General features: G+C 36.7%; 2 protein-coding genes across 7 annotated transcripts in view; both read left to right on the forward strand.

The window, feature by feature from the left end:
- Window positions 1-14,636, forward strand: part of LOC127847337 (titin homolog) — a 38,098-nt gene extending 23,462 nt beyond the window's left edge. For 2 of the 3 annotated variants that reach the window (XM_052379168.1, XM_052379167.1), the window contains exons 2-4: window positions 6,678-6,959; window positions 9,246-9,485; window positions 13,318-14,636. In XM_052379168.1, the coding sequence (XP_052235128.1) occupies window positions 6,678-6,959; window positions 9,246-9,485; window positions 13,318-14,270 (1,475 nt within the window). In that variant the 3' untranslated portion in view covers window positions 14,271-14,636. The remainder of the gene's footprint in view (window positions 1-6,677; window positions 6,960-9,245; window positions 9,486-13,317) is intronic. The other variant, XM_052379169.1, reaches the window with a different exon arrangement.
- Window positions 1-21,655, forward strand: part of LOC127847336 (sterile alpha motif domain-containing protein 9-like) — an 87,517-nt gene that overhangs the window by 57,182 nt on the left and 8,680 nt on the right. For 3 of the 4 annotated variants that reach the window (XM_052379163.1, XM_052379166.1, XM_052379162.1), the window contains exon 1: window positions 20,089-20,160. The exons of the other annotated variant lie outside the window; for it this stretch is intronic. The gene's annotated coding sequence lies outside the window, so the exon portion shown is untranslated. Of the gene's footprint in view, window positions 1-20,088; window positions 20,161-21,655 lie in introns of those variants that run through there. 4 annotated transcript variants of the gene reach the window in all.

A 21,655-nucleotide genomic window follows, 5' to 3' on the forward strand; every position in this document is an offset into this window, starting at 1 on the left:
CAACGTAAGAATAAGTTCAGAATCATCTCCCCTTGAAGTTGAGAAAAATATGAAATTACGCTAACAAGATGAGCAGATTTTTTAAAACCTACACAGTTCTGTCCCATCAATGAAAACTGCACACGGATGCCAGTAGAAAAAATGAAACAATGTAAATAAAATGAACTATGAAATATTTGGGGGTTACAACACAAAATCATAGATAATGGTTATTTGGGAGTTATATCACAACATCATAGATAATGGTTATTTGGGGGTTAGAACACAAAATCATAGATAATGGTTATACCAGTATCTTTTTCTATTTTGTTTAAAATAATCGGCAAATATATTAATGTTTACAGTAGAAAAAAATCGTTCCATGTAACTTCGTTGAGTGCCCTTTACACTGAAAATCCCGACGCCCTTTGATGCTTTTCATCAATAGTTATCTTGTACTGCACTCAAATGCATCTGGAAAACAACACTTCATCAATTCTATTTTTTCAAAACTATGGCGCGAGGTATCAACTTGAAATTTCGCATCTACTTGTTTATAAACGTTTTGTCTTTGTTGAATATTCTTCTTGACCACGTGCGGGTGAGGTATCTTGGTAGCAATATTTCGAGTCCGTTTGTCAACCCGAATAAATCTTCTACAGACTTCCAAACAATATTTTTGAGTTTTTGCCCCTTAATCGATAGCTCGCGTCCTATTCCTTTGAAACAACGAAGCGTGTCAAATAATGCATGCATATGCAACCACTTACCCCTAAAAACTTATTCCAAAATGTTATATTTTCTTTGCAACAACTGTTATAACTCTAAATTTGATTTACTTGAAAACGAAAGTAGCCATCGCTCTTGAACCCGGCTTAGCAGTGAATTACACTGACAGAGCCAGGCACATAAATATCCAATCAACAACAACAACGATGTTTAAATAAATGTAAATAAATGAAAAATACTTATAATTCTGATTGTATTGGAATAAGTTTTTAGGGGTAAGTAGTTGCATGTGCATGCATTATTTGACACGCCTCGTTGTTTTAAAGGAATAGGACGCGAGCTATCGATTAAGGGGCAAAAACTCAAAAATATTGTTTGAAAGTCTGTAGAAGATTTATTCGGGTTGACAAACGGACTCGAAATATTGCTCGGTTTTCGACCGACTGTGAGTTAACGGCTGGACAGATTTTTTTAAAGTGAACTTTTTTTGAAAGGTTGTCCAATTACCCATAGGAAGATCAATGGATGCTTTTGATTAAAGCTACTTTTGACATTTTTGCGGCCCGCGAAGACAGGTCTATAATAAATTCTAGTTAATGACCTTGTTATATTTCCAATATCAGAGGGTGGGGATTTTTTTCACTGCTCTTTGTCAATTTTTTTCTCATTAAACATGATTTTATGTATTTATTTGAATATATTGGGCTCTTAAAAAAATAAATAACAAAAAATACTATCCAGGGTACGTTACTTCCACCTGTGTAACAGTTATGTTAAACAGTTTTAAATCGAATGGAACATGGGTGAAAATACACGAATGTCAACCATTTATTGTGTAATTGATGATAATTTCATCGGCAATCAGCATATATAATGGATTCTAAATGTAAGTCTGTCATCGGACAATGATTTTGGATAGATGACACCGAGTAACTAGAAAAGGATACTAATGTAGTACATTTTCGTGGATATAAACTGTATGATGATCTGCAATGAAACATATTTTAAATTGTGTCATTTCTTGACTTGTATTTTTTTTTTATCTTGTTTATTGAACATTCATCGCATCGAGGATCAATTCGAATGAAATCTCTGGCAGATATTAACCTATTTATGCCTAGTGGACTCTCCCATCCTTCTAAATTGAATCTATTTATTTCCAAAATTATGGATGTCTAGTATATTTAGTTTTATATTTAGAATATTTCTTACAGAAATTCCTTTAAGCAAACAGCGCAGACCCTGATGAGACGCCGCATCATGCGGCGTCTCATCTTGGTCTACGTTGTTTGCCAAGGCCTTTTATCTAGACGCTAGGCATAAATGGGTTAAATTGTATATATTCATATAGTATATAAACACGATCGATAAATATGGGTAATTCACAAAATAAATAATCGCAAAATTAAGAAAAATGTATGTTTTGCAATAGTAAAAACGCATTTATGTGAAAACATAGTTCTCTTATAAAAGTATTGTTTTCATCGGTGTGTCCTAATTTCTCGGTCCTCATACTCTAATTTGTATAGATGTTCTACCAATTGTATAGCGCATGATTCGATTAACTTTTTTTTTTCAAATTTATGTTGTCCAGTACCCATTTTAAGAAAGTGATTGCCTCCTTATAAATTAAGCTTATAACTTAAATTACTTTAAACTCCCTAACTGCTTTGCATGTATGAAATATATCGGGTAACAAACTTACCTAGTAACTTTACCTTCGCAAAGATTTCACTGCCTGGAAAACGATGTAGCAAACGTCACCGTTAATGAGAACTTACAAATATTGCAGCTCAGGTAATCGGGAGCGTTTTTAAGCCCCGGTCCACCGAATATACTTTAATGCATTTCAAAGAGGGCATGAACTAAATGGACATATTTGTCGTTGATGTTACTGACGACTATTCGTTAAACTGTTTCGCATGTTCGGGAGCGCTCTATGCAAATATACATAATTGCACGTATTTATCACTGATTTGAACGAATGCCGTCTCAGGATTACTAAATTAATATAAGGCTTTAACTGCATGTGTGAAGTTTCGTCGGTAATATATGCACGTGAAACACTTTGTTTAATTTTCTGTTATTATAGTATGTGCGTGTGTTTAAAATTATTTTTTTTTTCATTTTGAGGGAGGCGCTTTAAATATTGAGCTGAAATATTGTCTAGACAGATTGGTTGAAGTAAATCTAGACAAATGTTCGAGGGACATCGCATGTTCCAGTCGTTCAAGATTGTAAAAACCGGTCAGTTCAGGTCTTCAGAGACATTTAATCAATCAAGACGACTTATATTCAGGGCGCCACGACAGACCTTATAATTATGTTGTGAATATCAGCTCAAAGTATGATTGAAACCAAGCATTCGCGGTTTCGAGGCAATAAAATGCGATATTGCCAATAAAGCACGCTAGTGGAGGATGTTCAAAGCGGATTAGAACGGTCCTTCTTGTATACATTTTACCACGGAGCTGCTTGTATATACTTACTGCGATGATTGGGATTGCGACATTCACAGACGTTGGTATACATTGTCATACGAAAATGAACATTTTCAGCGTTCTTTTGAATCCACGAGGAGAGACGTTTTTCGCCGTCTTAGCATGTTATTATAGTTTGGCATGACACTGGGGAACGCAATTAGCATTAATTGGATTGTTTCCTCAATTTGCATGCAATTTTGTTCGTGCATCATAACGAACTCCGCACAGAGATTTGAATGTAACTTATTTTCAAAATAATAAAGAAAATGTGACTACTTTGCATAGTATAATACTTGAACTGAAAAAATAAAATCCTACCCTATCCGGTATGTTGTGTGGCCACTTCTGTTTGTAAATATGTGTCTTGTTCTGACAAAACTGGGCTTAATTCATGTGCGGAAAGTGTCGTCCCAGATTAGCCTGTGCAGTCCGCACAGGCTTATCATGGACGATACTTTCCGCTTTAATGGTATTTTTAGTTTCAAGGAAGTCCCTCCGTACCGAAAATCAAGTTTAGGCGGAAAGTGTCGTCCCTGATTAGCCTGTGCGGACTGCACAGAACAAGACACATATATATCGCGGTCGTATTTTGATTATTTTCCACCAATAATCAATTAATTTACTGATTGATTAACACAATAAAGTTATGCATAACGCATTGTGATAAGTTTCAGTACATAAGGAGTAAAGTATCGCTAATAACATACAATGCAACGTATACAAGTGTTCTTTGAGAAAGACTGACACTCGATGCACGGATGAAAAAGCTTATCCAATAAATCAACAGATCATAGTCTTATATGAACACATGACCATGTTGTGATAAGAATGAATGTAATTGGCTCAACTATTTAAAATATCACGTGGCTATTACGTAAAAACGTGGTATCATATCATTGTGTGCAATAATCCAGAGGTGACTGTTATTCAGACAGCTGTTATTTTTTTTTCCCATTGTCAAATTTCGTCAAACGGTCAAGTGTTTCGTTTCCTTTGTTGCCGTGCATCAAGTAACCTCGCAACAGCTGCAACCATACGGCGGCGTTTTAGATGTCAAATTTTAGATAACATAAATACAAATGGTACTTTTGTAAATATTGCATTATGATTTTATGTGTATTTATAAATAGACCGTTACATGGGAAAACTGCGATGCACTCAAACGGCATATCGAATCGCGGCAAGGTTGTGCGGGGTGAATTAATATACACGTAATAACGCGCACATGGCTTTATTCCGACCCGGCACGCTGAGTTTTGATGCTAATCAAGTGTGTTCATCTCGAGTTGATGCCTCCTAATTGACATGCGTGCGTCATTGTTTTCACTCAAAAAGTTGGGTTAATTTCTGTTTATTACAGTGCATTATATAGAGTGTCGTCTCATTACATTATAAGGTATGAATAATATATGTAGTTCAATTCATCGACTATAGAGATACAACGAGCTGCTAAAATCGTTCTAAAGTTCATAATTGCTGTCAGTTAAGTACACTGACGCCTTTGTAATCCATATGTTACCTATTACCGACTGTAATTAGCACCTAGGCTTCTCTACCAATGTTGATGCTGCCAAGTTCTCATGATTTATGGGGAATAAAGCGACTGTAGCACAGTGTTCGTTGTTACATGTAGAGATTGTCTTTAATAAAGGAATTGTTCCTGGTCCAAATGCTTTGTTTATATTTTAATGTTTATAAGTTAAGTTTAACTTAATTGATGCGCACTAATATTTGAGAAAAAGGTTGCTGCGCTGCCAGTTTTGTGTTGTTGCTTTTGTCAAAAGTGTAACTATGACTGACTTCAAACATAAAGATCTGATATTATCCTGTATGAAATGTCCATGTTAATAGGAGCAATTTGAGTATCACAAACATTGAATTGACCCTTAAAGTTGCACATGATCAAATACCTTAAGCCATTTATGCCTAGCATCTAGAAAAAAGGCCTTGGCAAACAGCGTAGACCCAGATGAGACGCCGCATCATCTGAGTCTGCGCTGTTTGCTTGAAGAGTTTCTGTAAGAAAAATTCTAAATATAGAAATAAATATACCAGACATCCCTAATTTTGGAAATAAATTAATCAAATTTAGTATGATGGTAGAGTCCCCTAGGAATAAATGGGTTAAACAGTTCAGAGAGGAGATCAATTAATGCAATTTTACCAAAGTGTGCGACTCCCCGAGTATATTTCAAGGTAACAGAACACAGTGCAGAACAGTTTAACCCATTTATGCCTAGTGGACTCCCCCATCCTTCTAAATTGGATCAATTTATTTCCAAGATCAGGGATGCCGAGTATATTTATTTCTATTATTATAAAATATTTCTGACATAAATTCGATTGATAGGAACAGAACAGAGCATATAGTTTGTTAAGAGACTTATATTCGTAAAAAAACATGATTCTTATATAACGAAGGGTCCTTGAAGGAATATATGGATATATCTCGAAATACTTAGGTTTCAAATTCTATAATAGCTTTATTCGAGACATGCATACATCGGAAAACGCGTTCCTTTAAAGTTAAGGTTGAGAATCTTGGCATTCTTGATTATTTTCTCTGTATGAAATTTATGTACACTGTAACGAAAACATCCGCTGCATCGGTAAACAGGAATAAAATGCAAATCCACTCGAATTGAGTGGCCGAATTTACATTTTCTGCCATTCATCTACGACTTATGGCGGGTCTGGGTCAGTTCATGTTTGTGAAATCGGTCTATGGCGTGTCTTACTTGGTTGTTTTCTACTTCTTGCAATGTGAAGTCCTATTTAGTTTGCAAATTGGTTTTATGTAAATGCAGGAGAACCACACTAAAACTGCAGAGAGGAGTGCTACATATATTCATTGTAATTCGAACTTGGTTTAATGAATCATCAGTACGTGTTGTAATCATAGCGTACCAGATAATAGATGTCAACAAGAAGAAGAAAAACCAAGAAATCTTAATGGACATCGCATGTAGTGATCGTGTGAATTATTCTGTAAACATCTCATCGCTGATAAACGTGTTGCAGCCGTAAACCGGAATAGCTCTCCCGATCCCGCACAAGTAGCTAATATGCGTGGGTAAAAATGATTTGGCACTTCCCCTCTATGCTATCCTGGTACACTAGCCGTAGTGTAATGTCAGTGACCATGCAGTAGCGAATCTCGAACCGCGGAAAGACAATCACGATCAAATTTATTTCGTTGGGTATTGTATTTTCAATTGTATTTGTACATGTATCACATTCGTGTATTTTCAGCATAGACAGATGAACGATCATAATATATATATTATTTAACTAGTAAGATATTGTATACCCACATACCATGTCATATAACCAACAAACGGTCGAATAACACCCCCTGTGTCTTTCGCATGCGTAACTACTATTATAATACCACGTGGACGAATGCACCAAGTATCGAAGAAAAAAACGTAAATAACGCTGTTTTGGTAATCAGTCTTAATGTTTTCCTTTCGTATTGAATTCCAGCTCCCGAGTTCGTTCAACGATTACCGGCCACGGAAACTGTCGCAGAAGGAAGCTCGGTAAATTTCGGGTGTAAAGTTTTTGGATTCCCCGTGCCATCGATTACGTGGTACAAAGATGACGAAGAACTTCCTCCAGATGCGCGCGCAACAACCGGAATTGAAGAGCCAGGGTCACATACATTGTCGTTATCAAACGTCTCGAAATGCGATGGCGGGACGTACAAAATTAAAGCCACGAATTTGGAAGGTTCGTCAAGCAGTAGCCTGTATATAACTGTCAAAGGTACCAGTAGGTGTTTTAATTCAGACATAGATGTGTTGATGTGTCCGTGTGCGCCCGTCTGTTCGAGGTAAAATACTAAAACATGTACTGCTTTGCATGATCTCACACGTTCACTAACAAGTTGCTCGTATGGTTTAATCATAAATTGCAACGCTCGATTGAGCATTGTTTCCTTAGGTACTGCTTTAAAGTACCCCTGATAAATTAAAGTGCACTTCAATGTACATCCGGTACTGAAAATATGCTTGGAGGCATCCGGCCATACTCCGTGGCATTTTTATGTCCCCCAGTCGATACTTGGGGACATATTGTTTTTGCCCTGTCTGTTGGTTGGTTTGCGTCAAACTTTTACATTGGCCATAACTGTTGCAATATTGAAGATAGAAACTTAATATTTGGCATGCATGTGTATCGCACGAAGCTGCACATTTTGAGTGGTGAAAGGTCAACGTCATCCTTCAAGGTCAAATGTCAAATATATGGGGGACATAGTGTTTCACAAACGCATCTTGTTTAGTATATTTTCCGTATCCGGGTTACAATGTAGTATACTTCAAAGTACTCGGGATACTTTTCATTAGTACATAAGCCGACAACGACATATTGAGCAATAGTACCAGGTGTATTTGAGTCATTCAATTTAGTCTAGCAATCATTCAAAACCAGGTTCGCGTAATTCGTTTCCTTATTGTATACTTAATGTGATTTTTTTCTTATGATCATTTAGGAAATCTGATTTATGTTTTTTCTGTAATGTGTTTTACATTAATAAGAACTGGGCACCCTATATGGTACCGGTGCAATACAGTAACTAAAAAAATACCGGTGTATACTGTTTCATAAAAATACAGCTCTGTGTTCGGTATTTAGAAACATATACATACAAAATACATATACATTCCCACTAAATAATGTTAATTTATCATCCGCTCACATATGCTTTCAGAGACTGCTAAAAGAATAAATTCCTCGTAAAAACACTTTTATTCCAGATAACATCTGAACGATATCCACCCCCAATGATGACAATGGCCATTACATATTGCTTAAGCACCGTCTCTTTAGTGTTAGCTGTCTTGGATGTATTGTTGACAGTGCGTCTTTTTGCTTTCTTGCAAGCGTTATTAAACGTTGATATTCACGAATTATTTATGCCAAACGATTGAAAATAATGTCTGCTTCTAAACAAGAGAACTAATGCAAGTTAGCCTCAAAAAGTTTGTCTCGGTGTAGTCACTACGACGGAAAAACTTAAACAGTAGTACTGTCGCACCGACCATTGGTCTAAATCAAACCTTGGGTTCTTGGGTGTTGAACATCTAAGTGCGTTACCACAGGTACGTCATAGTGAGTTCAGTGATATGCATCCTAACTCTACGCCAAATACAGTTGTACATTATATTAATCGTGTTTTATATATCCCCCGCCTCATGCTCATCATCATCACCACAAACATATTCATCTCCATCATAATAAGCAGCTTGTTCATCATCATTAGATGGGCGTCAGGATGAATGATCAATATCATTACTATAATTAGTATCATATGTACAAGCCCCGCATCATGATACAAAATAATTACATTATGGAACAAATATGTCATGTATAAAAGAAAAATCACCGCACCAGACCTGAGTATGTGTGATATGTACATGGATAGAATGCTTTAAATTGCGAGCATCTGGTGAAGGCTGATTGTGATATTGATAATCTTATGTTATTGCGAGCATCTGGTGAAGGCTGATTATGGTATTGATAATCTTATGCTATTGCGAGCATCTGGTGAAGGCTGATTGTGATATTGATAATCTTATGCTATTGCGAGCATCTGGTGAAGGCTGATTGTGATATTGATAATCTTACGCTATTGCGAGCATCTGGTGAAGGCTGATTGTGATATTGATAATCTAATGCTATTGCGAGCATCTGGTGAAGGCTGATTGCGATATTGATAATCTTATGCTATTGCGAGCATCTGGTGAAGGCTGATTGTGATATTGATAATCTTATGCTAAGATGATAATGATGATTATGACGATGATGATGTGATTGTGAAATTGATGATAATGATAAGAAGACGATGATGTTGATGATATGACGACCATGATGATGATGTTGATGATACTATAAATTGCGTATAATGACGACCAAGATAATGATAATAATAAATCCGATGGAACTTTCAAAATGGGTTTACGAAGCATTATTAAACCGCGTTCCGTTACATCATTTAGATGTACAACGCATATTAATTGAAGATTAAATTACATTATTACTTGTTTGCAGCCAAATCGAAACTCAGGAACAGAAAGAAAGCAAAAAGGTCGCGACAGGTTGCGCGCGTGCCTCTTTTTCCCGCCATTATCGAAGTCGAGGCTGACGAACGGCGGGAAACTCTAGAAACGGAACTACAACCGGATTCCCCTCTGACGCCCATGTATTGTACGATTTCGCGGAAAACCCCTGTGATGTGGCCTGCCTTCTTGGGAGATTGGGCGTATAACAGTTCGGACGTTCTCAGGAAAGGTATTAAACTTGTATAAAACTTAGACAGTTATGATTAATGTATTAGTTGAAGTCTATGTGTATTTATACATGCTGATGTTGATGCATTTATGGCCTGTGCTCTGAGAAAAGAGGGTTTAAAGGTGCCTTTTCACAGATTTTGGCATATTATGAAGTTTGTCATTAAATGCTTTATATTGATAAATGTAAACATTTGATCTTGAAAGCTCCAGTGAAAAATTAACAATAAAATTTTAAAAAAGGAAAAAAAAGTAGCCGGTACTAGGGCTTGAACCCGTGACCCCCGGAGTCTGAAGTAAAAACGCATTAGCCCTCTCGGCTATTCCGCCGGGTGTACACAGTTTAAGTATTTTATACGTTATATAAGCAATCTTCGTAGTTTCGTAAATTTAAACGACAACAACAGAACTCTCCAAATTATTCAATCGTTTCGCGTTGCAACGCTTTATAATTTTTAGGTTTTCAAATCGTCAAAAAATACATATAATGGCTATATTGGACTATGGTTAATGTTCAGTTTCCTCACAAATAGCATAACTAAAACGAAATTTGCGAATCTGAAACAACTTTTTTCAATTTTGTCAATTTACCAAACCGTGAAAAGATCACTTTAAAGCATGTACGTAAATTGTCGTCCCAGATTAGCATGTGAAGTCCGCATAGGCTAATCAGGGAAGCCACTTTCCGCTGTTATGATATTTTTCGTTTAAAGAAAGTCTCTTCTAAGCAAAAATCAAGTTGAGGTGGAAGGTGTCGTCCCTGATTAGCCTGAAAGTACTGCACGGGCTAATCGGCGAGGATAAGGATAAGGGTCGGTAAGAATAATTGAAAACAAAGATTTTTTTACGCCTTTTAACCGTAGTAGTTTCAATCGCATGAAAGCATTTAAAAACGCTCATAATCCTTTTTTCTAGTGTATAAATCAAATAATGCTATTCCATATTTATATCTTTTCTTTATATTGACGTGATAAATTTTAATAAAGCATACCACATTTATCTCAACAACAATGGAATCAACCTTCCAAAAATGCTATAACCTTTCTTTGGGAATGTTAGTAGCGTATCACGATTGTATGGTGACACCCCTTTACAACTGATAAGCCTCGTTTTCAATAGACACGAAATTGACGAACAGGCGCGTGGTCTCGGTGTTTGTGTTCGGTCCGCTAAAACTTCCGAATACGGTCACACAGGTGGTATGTACAGGCTCAATGTATGGTGTTCCATGCAGGTTTAATGTGTGTTGCAAAAGGATTACGTATGGCTCCAGTTATGCTAAAAACGGCATTTTGCAGTGATGTTGGTGTGTGTACTGACTGGAATTGCGTTACGATCATCTGCATATCCGATTTTGAATACAATAATCCTATCAAGAGGTTATCATGGCAAAAACAAGTTTGTCGTCTTTTTCACGTTTTTGTTAATTTATTTGTATTTTCAGGAATTCATGTTTCGCGTTTAATTGAATTTGACATGTTGTACTTTCGCGATTTCATGTGTTTTCGAATCATTGTATTGATATTTTGTACTTTCGCGACTTTGTCTTTAATTTCGCGTGCCATTTAATTGACATTTGTACTGTCGCAATTTCGTACTTTGCTTTCGCGCAACATTGTATTGACATTTTTCGCTTGTATGATTTTGTGTCTACGCGTTTCACGTTATTGACATTGGTAGGCGCTGAAAATAATTGAGGTGAACAGGACTAAATCTCCGTAGTCCAGTGCTTTAATACTAAAGTATTTCTCGTCATATCGGATTGTGTGTATGGTTGCTTCTCTGTCTCTGTGGTTTAGCTTTGCAGAGTGGCCTATTAATACAGCTAGACAAATGCGACTGCAGTTTGTATGGTTTGTTTGAATGGCAATGGCAAATTAACCGTGTGAGTTTAGTTCGATTTAATTGGGTCCTTCCACGCCCGTCGCTGGATTACGCGTTGACATGACGTGTTACCCAGCTCTCATCCCGAATTAACATACTAGAATCACGAAAGTGTAGTGGGTCCAGCTATTGAGTAGTTATTCAAAGATATTAATTTGGGTGTGGTCTCGTGTTGTGTGGTAAGCTCGAGTACATAGCGGAAAACCCACCTGCACGGTCAATCTCCACGCAGAGTTGTCGTTCCTTGCTCTCACAAACAACTCTGCGAAAGGCTCAGCACGCCATTTTGTCTATAAAATAGCTAAAACCGAACAAACGCATTCAATGTATAATTGAATGGATATTTAAGATCGCATGCATTAAATTAAGAAATATGACTTAAATGTACGATAAACCGTGCAAAAACTTGCGAGTTTTAATGCAACACTTTGGAACTATTTTATTGCCCATTTACGCAGATGGAATCATTTCACGCACTTTACAAATGTCAACAATTGAACATAATGTGTATTGAGTGACGTTAGGAATTGCTTCGACGTGTGTATGTCCGTTGGTTTCTTAACATCAGGAAACCATATCAATTTTATAATAATGAATTAAGACTGATATAAGATATCATGGTATGAGATGGTTTTCTTTAATGCAGTGAATGCAATGTAACCGTCGTGCAAGAGATTGTTTAGTATACTGTAACCTCAATGATGAACGCTTGGTATGATCATGACATGAATGAGACGCTTTCATAACAATAGTCCGTTCTGAGCCCAACACAGAGGTGAATGTTATGTAACCGTCGTGCAAGAGATTGCTGCCCGGTTTGTTGACCACAAACCAAACTCACAATTCTTCCGGGATCGGGGATTAAACCCGGGTAACCTTTGTGAAAAGGGCGTGTAACAACCACTGTGCTTACTAACATGCTAAGGTAAATAAACTGTCGGTGTTAGTAAAATGCAATAACATGGGTGCGTTCGGGTTCCACAGATTATGTCATGCAAAAAGGCAGTTTACTAAGGCCCTCCTCGCATTAAAGAGAGCGATTTGTCATCCTCAAAACGCGGACGCTTCTATACTTTGTATTGCACAAAGAAACGTATGGTTTGAACAGTTGCCTTGTATGTATGAGTCACGCTCTGTGAAAATGGGACTTAATTCATATGCATCGTATGAGCTTTTATGGTATGTTTTGTTTAAATGAAGTTTTTTGTTAGCAAAATCTAGTTAAGGCGGGGTAAGTTTCATACCTGATAAGCATGTGCGGAATGCACATCTTAATCCGGTACGACACTGTAAGCACATGTCTTAAGCCCCTTTGTCCCAGATCGTGGCTCATATACTATCGACACATGGTTGGTTGGCTGTCGATCAAATCTGTATTTCATGTTCTATCGGTCGGTCATTTGCAAATTCATTGTTATATAATTATTTCCTAGAATAGTTTTGGCATAATTAAGTTTAGCCAATATGTGCAGGACTGTATTATGTATTTATTATTTGATTACACGTGTTTCATATGCGTGCAATTTATTATATCCATCAAGATATCGTAATACCCTTAATTACCTTGAATGCTCTATTGAAAACCAATATTTATCGACTAGCGTGTATACTTTAAAAACTTAAGCAATAGCAATATGTACACGTAGGTGCATTCTTCAACACTATTTCTCCCTGTACTCTGATTTCAGCTACGCTCTATGAAAACGGGGCTTAATGCGTGTGCGTGAAGTGTCGCCCCAGATGGGCGCGTGCAAACCGCCCATGCTATTCAGGGACGACAATTTCCGCTTTTATAAAATTGATGCAATTTATGCAGTTTTAGCTGAAATTGCTTTCCCTGATTAGCCTGTGCGGACCACACAGGCTAATTTTGGACGACACTTAACGAACATGCATTTACTCAGTTTTCCTAGCTAGGTCCTTTGTTTTCGTATCTGGTTGTATTTCAGATGAAATAGAGGCAATGGATGCGGGTAACGAGGACGTCTTCGACTCGGAGACGGAGTCGGAAAACACCGAAATTACACGAAGTTATACGAAATACACCGAACACGGCTTTGCCGAACTTAAACATAAGCTTGATATGTCAAACCCTGAACATCCTGTGACGTTAACATGTAAAGCAGCTGTTAGTAAACCGCAGTGTACCGACATGGCTGGTGGCATTTACTTCAGTGCAATTACAAAAACACCAATCTCGACCGTTGTGGGTAACGAATCGGGCGATGAACATGTGAATAAACAACCTCATGATAACGGTCTTTCAGAACTTGATGACATGGACACTAGTGCTTATCGTAGATGCCAGATAAGTGAATACATTTCTAGTAGCAACAATGAAGCAATGTGCGACATTTTGAACAACAACAGTCACGAAAACGCTTTGGAGCACCATGCAAAACACGCCGTTTTTAAAGACAGTGAAAATATCTGTGCTATAAACGGCGATGCAAAATACTACTATGACGAGTCTGAACCAGTAACTTCGATATCCGTACACAGATCCTATGCCACCGGAAGTTCCGCTCTTATTCTGGCGAAACGCAGCCCATCACCATTTTCATGTCGCTCCGTGCGCCGGTCGCCTCTCTCGAGTCAGACCGGAAGTGAAGTTTCTGCGCCGGACGTGAGTCACCTGCAAAACTTGAACAACGAGAGGATACTACGGAAAATGCAGGGGCAGAGAATGCACGTGGACTTTATTGCTAGGGTGTGGAAATATTGCGCGAAAAATACGAACCACTGCACGTGGGACGATATCCTTGTCGAGTTGATATTTCTGATATGTGCAGGCACATACGTTGCCTTGGTGTTTGACGTAGCACCATCATATTTCGTTCTCGCCGTAATTCTGATACTGCTGCTAAAACTTGTTGCAACCCATGTTTTACAGTCTTCGTGATATAAGTTGGCATGTAGTGATTGGTGTTGTTGCTGTTGTTGATTTTTATCACATTGTTTGTTGGTGTTCTTGTTTTCCGAATTAGAGCTATTTAAACTTTTCCTAAAACCATCATCGTGTGATAATGTTCTTTTAAATGTATCGTGAGTTATGGGCATGCCCTTTAAACTTTGGCTCGAGTAGAAACATATATGTGTAAGTAAATATATTATATACCCGTCAAGACCATGCATCGAAACATGCATTTATATATATGATATATCAACGTACAAATGAAATAACTTACTTTTTCCTAGTCTTTTGTGAAAACAATCTACTGTAAAAATCATTTTTATTCGTCAAAATTATAAAAGAATCTTGATTTAACGTGGTCAGAATGTTGATCTTGACTATCTCGATTATGGATCATGTGAGTAAAAAAACTAGATCACCATGTCAAATATAATGAAAACCGTGTAATTACGCACTGTGTCACATTTATAACTCAATCTTGAAAAAACTTGGTCAAAATGTTTGTCTTCACAATATACATGTATCAAGGTCGAGTTCGAATCTAGTTCACGTGCGCACAAAGACAATATCAACGTGTCCAAATTATAACCTTTTACCCTATAGACGTCACACTTATTACTATATCTTAGTTAAGATTCGAAATGATTGATTATAATGTCTATATTAATAATACATTGCTCAAGATTAACTCTGGGTCATATGTGTCCAAAACCTTGCTCACCGAAGTTCCCACTTTCCTAAAAACTCAGGTGCGCACTTCATGGTCATCGTGGCCTTCTTGGCATCAGGCAAAATAAGTCATATGATATAACTTACCGACGATTTATTCTGAAGCACGTTTTCAAAGGAGGCATGCAACTTTTATTAACAAATCGATGTACATGGTATTACAAATATTTCAAATCCAACTTAAATGTCTTTGTAACCAAAACAGCTTAATACTTTAGCACCGTTTCAAAACACCGTCTTTGAATGATTGATATTGAATCACTTAAGTTTACATGTAGGATCTCTATTTCTAAACTCCGGACGTTTGAACAGTGAACATATTTGAACTTGGCAATGGCACCTGGCATTTGAGCATTCGACAGGGGAAACACTGGTCATTTTAAAACCATTGACCAGTGGAAGACTGCACCCTTGACAACCCGCCATTTTAATACTGACCAGTGGAAGACTGCACCCTTGACAACCCGCCATTAAATACTGACCAGTGGAAGACTGCACCCTTGACAAACCGCCATTTTAATACAACCAGTGGAAGACTGCACCCTTGACAAACCGCCATGTTAATACTGACCAGTGGAAGACTGCACCCTTGACAACCCGCCATTTAATACTGACCAGTGGAAGACTGCACACTTGACAACCCGCCATTTTAATACTGGCCAGTGGAAGACTGCACCCTTGACAACCCGCCATTTAATAATAACCAGTGGAAGACTGCACCCTTGACAACCTGCCATTTAATACTGACCAGTGGAAGACTGCACCCTTGACAACCCGCCATTTTAATACTGACCAGTGGAAGACTGCACCCTTGACAACCCGCCATTTAATACTGACCAGTGGAAGACTGCACCATTGACAACCCGCCATTTTAATACTGACCAGTAGAAGACTGCACCCTTGACAACCCGCCATTTTAATACTGACCAGTGGAAGACTGCGCCTTTGACAACCCGCCATGTAATACTGACCAGTGGAAGACTGCACCCTTGACAACCCGCCATTTAATACTGACCAGTTGAAGACTGCATCCTTGACAACCCGCCATTTTAATACTGACCATTGGAGCCTCGTTCTGGAAAAGCTGTGCTTTCGATGTGCTTGAAGTGGCATGCCGGTGGATTCCGCAAACGCTAATAGGGGACGAAACTTTCCACATAAACTGGATTTTCGGTAAGAACAAAACACATTATTCCATGCAAGCGGAAAGTGTCGTCCCTTATACGCGCATGCGTACTGCACAAACTAATCTGTGATGAAGCACTGGTCTTTTAGACACTGAAATACTGAACACTGGAGGTTTTAATGAGCACATGGAGACGATCATTATTATGTCATTTGGAAACTGGAAAAATGAGCACTGGACTTATTTTAAGACATGTCATAATTAATAGGGAAATACCGTCGATATGCTCCTTAAAAGTCGAATTCCATAAATACCTTTAAAAGCTGCGTGAATTATTCACAACGCATCAATGACTATTCACTTGTACTGTTTGTAATTCACACAAACACAACGCATGCAGACCTATTCACCTATACAGTTTATAATTCCTAAGTGGCACACAGACAACACATCGCATCCATGACAATTCACTTGTTCAGTTTGTAATTCATATATGGCACACAGACAACACAACGCATGCAGACTTATTCACTTATACAGTTTGTAATTCCTATATGGCACACAAACAGCACAACGCATGTAGAACTTTTCACATATACAGTGTGTAATTCTTATATGGCACACAAACAACACAACGCATGCAAACCTATTCACGTATACAGTCTGTTATTCCTATATGGCACGCAGAAAACACAACGCAAGAAGAACTTTTCACTTACACAGTTTGTTATTCCTATATGGCACACATACAACACAACGCATGCAGGACTTTTCACATATACAGTTTGTAAGTCCTATATGGCACACAGACAACACAGCGCATGCAGAAGTATTCATGTATACAGTTTGTTATTCTTATATGGCACACTGACAACACAACGCAGGCATGACTATTCACTTGTACATGCCTATATGGTGCACAGACACCACAACGCATGCAGGGCTATTCACTTATACAGTTTGAAACTATTCACATATATAGCTTCTCATACCTATGTGTCACACAGACAACACAACCCATGCAGAACTATTTACTTATACAGTTTGTCATACCTATATGTCACACAGACAACACAACCCATGTAAAACTATTCACTTATACAGTTTATTATTCCTATATGGCACACAGACAACACAACGCATGCACAGTATTCACTTACATAGTTTACAATTTCTTTTAGGCAACACAACGCATGCTCACTATTCACTTATACAGTTTGTAAATTCTATCCGGCACACATAAAACACAATGCAGAAGAACATTGATTGTACATTTAATGATAATCTATCCGCGTGTACAAAGAAGAATGTGTGAAATAACCTGTATAGCAGTAATTCAAAAACTGAAATCATGTTAATTTCCTTCAGTCACACGTTTAAGGAGTTGAGTTCAAAACTTTTGCATAATCTTTATATATCTCTATCAGATATATATAAAGAAAGCAAAATATTAATTTCGTTTAATTATTGCATGTAGTTTTTTTGTTTGTTTTAAGCTTATGTGCATTTTAAATGTTAAATAATAGTGAACTAAATGCAAAATCAAATAGTATAGTTGAATCAACACCATGCTCAAACTCAAAGACAAGCAGCACACATCCTTTTTCCCGTGGCATTAGTGTGCATTTGATCTGAAAATAACAATTCTCTCAAAAAAATGTAACAATCAGAATTAAATCATTCATCAAGCTATTAACAGAAACGAACATTTCATCAATGAGGCAATTCAACTGTATGTGTTAATACGCTTCCAATCACATTAAAAATATTATAATGTTTCATGGTTTTACTTTGCTATATTAACTGATTTTTAAACAAAGGAAAAATCTGTATAAAAATACATATGAACTATACAAACTGTATACATTTCTAAAACGTTTTCGGAAAATGTCTGGTCCTTAGCGTCGCATCAGAAGAATCATATAACTTGTTAATAAATGCATCTAAACAGAGCTGGAGCCCGATAATTACAACCGTGTATTTGAGACAATGTGCCTTTTACTATTACTATCGAGGACTATATAAAAACAGTTATATCCAATATAATATCCGGTATTGACTTACCTGGACACAACAGTAAACCCACAAGAGGGAATGTGTCTCCCAAAGGCTTAATTATTGGTGTGTGTCCTTCATTTAGGTCAAATATTGAAACAAAGCTAAAATTATCAACAATAAAGCTCATGTACATTTGTTTATCTCACAACGTGATGCGTCGTCAAAATGTTCCATGGTAATGTTCTAGATGTCTAGTTGATCGGAACATTTTTTTTCTGTTTAAATCACGACCAAGTTCACAACTGAATACAGGGAGTAAACTTAATTAGGTCAGATGGTAAAATAAGAGCAAAAGCGTGACTATACTCTTAGGTCATAAGTAAGACCTAGTAGATATAATACTTTCTAATTTCTATGTACATTTGTTACAACATTATCTCGGAATTGGTCAAACTTTGTTGTCAGAAAAAAAGGTGTCACAAGGCCAAACTGAAAACAAATGTGGTTATGACTTTTTTGTTTACCAAATTTTATTCAAATTAATTACCGAATGACTTTCTTGGCAACTTTGAATATAGGTTTTGTTTCACACCACGTGCAAATTTAAAATTAAATTTAAATTATTATGCATACGCTAACTCGAGTATAGTCTAGCATTTCGAGCTCAAACGATAAAAACAACAACAACAACAATACATCAGCGAGTAGAGCGGTTTTCTTTCTTCAATCGTGCTACTTAAACCTATATTAATGTAATAATCATACGCATGTAAAAGGAGCTTGTTTTAGCCACACAAGGCTCGTCATAGAATGTGACATATCGATCCGCAGCACATGCTTCTCAGCGAGACAAATTTCTTTATCATTAAGGGGTTTTCATGTGCTTACACACGGGCTGTACAAAATGTAAACACACCGTTAAGAACTTTATTTTTGCAAATACTTAAGTTATTGAAATTCATTTGCAAAAATCTTTTGCATAAACGACAGTTTTTCTTGCAGTTTGTGCCGATATCTGAAGGTACATCCATTAATCATTGAATACGTCTGAAATCGGTGACAAAATTTCACGTTGCGTGAAGCATGACTATATTCATGAATGCAGTAAAAATAGGATTTTTGAAGAAGAACACAACTTATAAAATGAAGTAATTATGATGTATTTCATATTGCTATAAGCAGCATAAAAATTTGTCTTTAATGCACTATTTGACATTCTTAAAAAAATTGTTTTTAAAAGTTCTTTGAAAAAAAACACTACTGTGTTTATCATCAATTAAAGTTTAATTGGGAACCCCACAAAGTCAAGTTATCCTGCAACCTGGTCATGGTTCACAAATAAATACGTTAAAATTCTTAAACAAACTACTACTACTACTGCTATTACTACTGACATACTGCTGTTGCTGCTTCTACCACTACTACTGCTGCTGCATCTGCTACTACTACCACTACTTCTTCTGATGCTGCTGCTGCTCCTGCTACTACCACTACTTCTACTACTACTACTACTACTACTACTACTACTACTACTACTACTACTACTACTACTACTTCTACTACTACTACTACTACTACTACTACTACAACTACAACTACAACTACAACTACAACTACTGCTACTACTACTACTACTACTACTACTACTACTACTACTACTACTACTACTACTACTACTACTACTACTACTACTACTACTGCTGCTACTGCTGCTGCTGCTGCTGCTGCTGCTGCTACTGCTACTACTACTACTACTACTACTACTACTACTACTACTACTACTACTACTACTACTACTATTACTACTACTAGTACTTCTACTACTACTACTTCTTCTAAGACATATTATATGGCATGGCGTATTAAGTAGTAATTGAAGTTGTGCAAGTCATTGGAAATTCCCTACATAAACCATATAAACTTCATTGGAAATTCCCTACATAAACCATATAAACTCTTATCACTTTCGATTTCAGTCTTAATATCAACGGTTTGTCATGATTAACAAAATGTAAAAACGAAAAGGTAAGTAGATATAATTTATTATTAACGTTATTTTGTAAAATGTTTAATAAGTTATACCTAATATTTTGCGGTAATAGGAGTTTAAATTTCAGAAGGTTTACTCGCAGTTATGAAACTGTGTTCCATTTATAGTTAAACATTATTTATTGTGTTGCATTCAAACATTGTGACGGTGAAATGTGTACTGAGACTTTACAACACTCGATAATTAATTCATATAAGTTTTCTTGTGAATAACATTAACCTATTGCGGTTTAAATTTAGAACCTTAGAATATAACCATGGGAATACCAGTTATTATTTGCGACCATTAACTTGGTCGATGGAAACGCTGTAATGTTTACCATTCATGTGTGTAAACAAAACATATTGCATGACATCTATTTTCGGAAAACTCAATTTACAAAGTTCATACGCTTCCTATTAAGGTTCATGTAGAGGCTTAATTTTGAAAAATGTGGGACCCCTAGCATTGAACTCAAATTTGACTTAAGGAAGAGTGCCACATTGAAAATGTATACATATATGCTTTAAAGGATGTTTTTCCTTCAAACTGCTACCAATTTTGTACATCAACGTTTCATAACATCCACAAAATCAATCAAAATACAAAGCGATTTTAACAATAAAATATACATTATTTTCAAAAATCTGAATCATGTCTATTCCACGTATTTCGGCGGAAAATTATATAACTTGTGATTAATATCGACATTGACGAGGGCAAGTTACGCTTAAATAGTAAAAAAAGTTTACATATCTAGAAATATCAAAACTCGAACACATGTCATTTCATCACCATGGGGGCAGCCATTTCTAAATTAATAAAATAGAAAGAAACATGCTAAAAACTCACTCATCGCCTAATTGACATTCCAAACGGTTGACGATGACAAATGCATTGGATTGTAATCTTTCCGTTGATGTTTGCAAACTGCACGATCAGACCTCACAAACACTCAAAAGAATAACTATGTAAGAAGCATTTCACCAATGTTTACAATCGTTGTCGAATCACATATATTATATTATTGCGCATAAAATAGAACGCTTACAGACTGACAGAAAGATCGATACGTAACTCCGTTCAATTCATCACGGTATACTATTCTAGTGATAATATATAATAATACATCGCTTTAATAATCTAAAATTAGAAATAATTCTTTTAAACGGAGTTTTTAATAACGAACGTGAAAACAACGGAAGTTGGATGGATATTCTGTGAGATGCACTTCGGCTCCAGAAAAACAATACAAATTAACTAAAAAGACGTGTGGGGGACAATTTTCAGCTGGAAAATATTTGAAATAGGGTAATTGATGATATCTCTACGTGGTCATTTCTGTTATTTTGTGCGATCTCTTGCTGATTAATGTTAATGGTCGTTTTACTAGTTGCCACCCAACTGTCAAAATACGTATGTGTTTTCTCAGGTATGTGTATACACATACCCGGTTTTCTCACCACTGCACGTGGTTTCGACCGATTTGTT

The sequence above is a fragment of the Dreissena polymorpha genome, chromosome 10 (genome assembly GCF_020536995.1).
Source record: "Dreissena polymorpha isolate Duluth1 chromosome 10, UMN_Dpol_1.0, whole genome shotgun sequence".
Taxonomy (NCBI): domain Eukaryota; kingdom Metazoa; phylum Mollusca; class Bivalvia; order Myida; family Dreissenidae; genus Dreissena; species Dreissena polymorpha.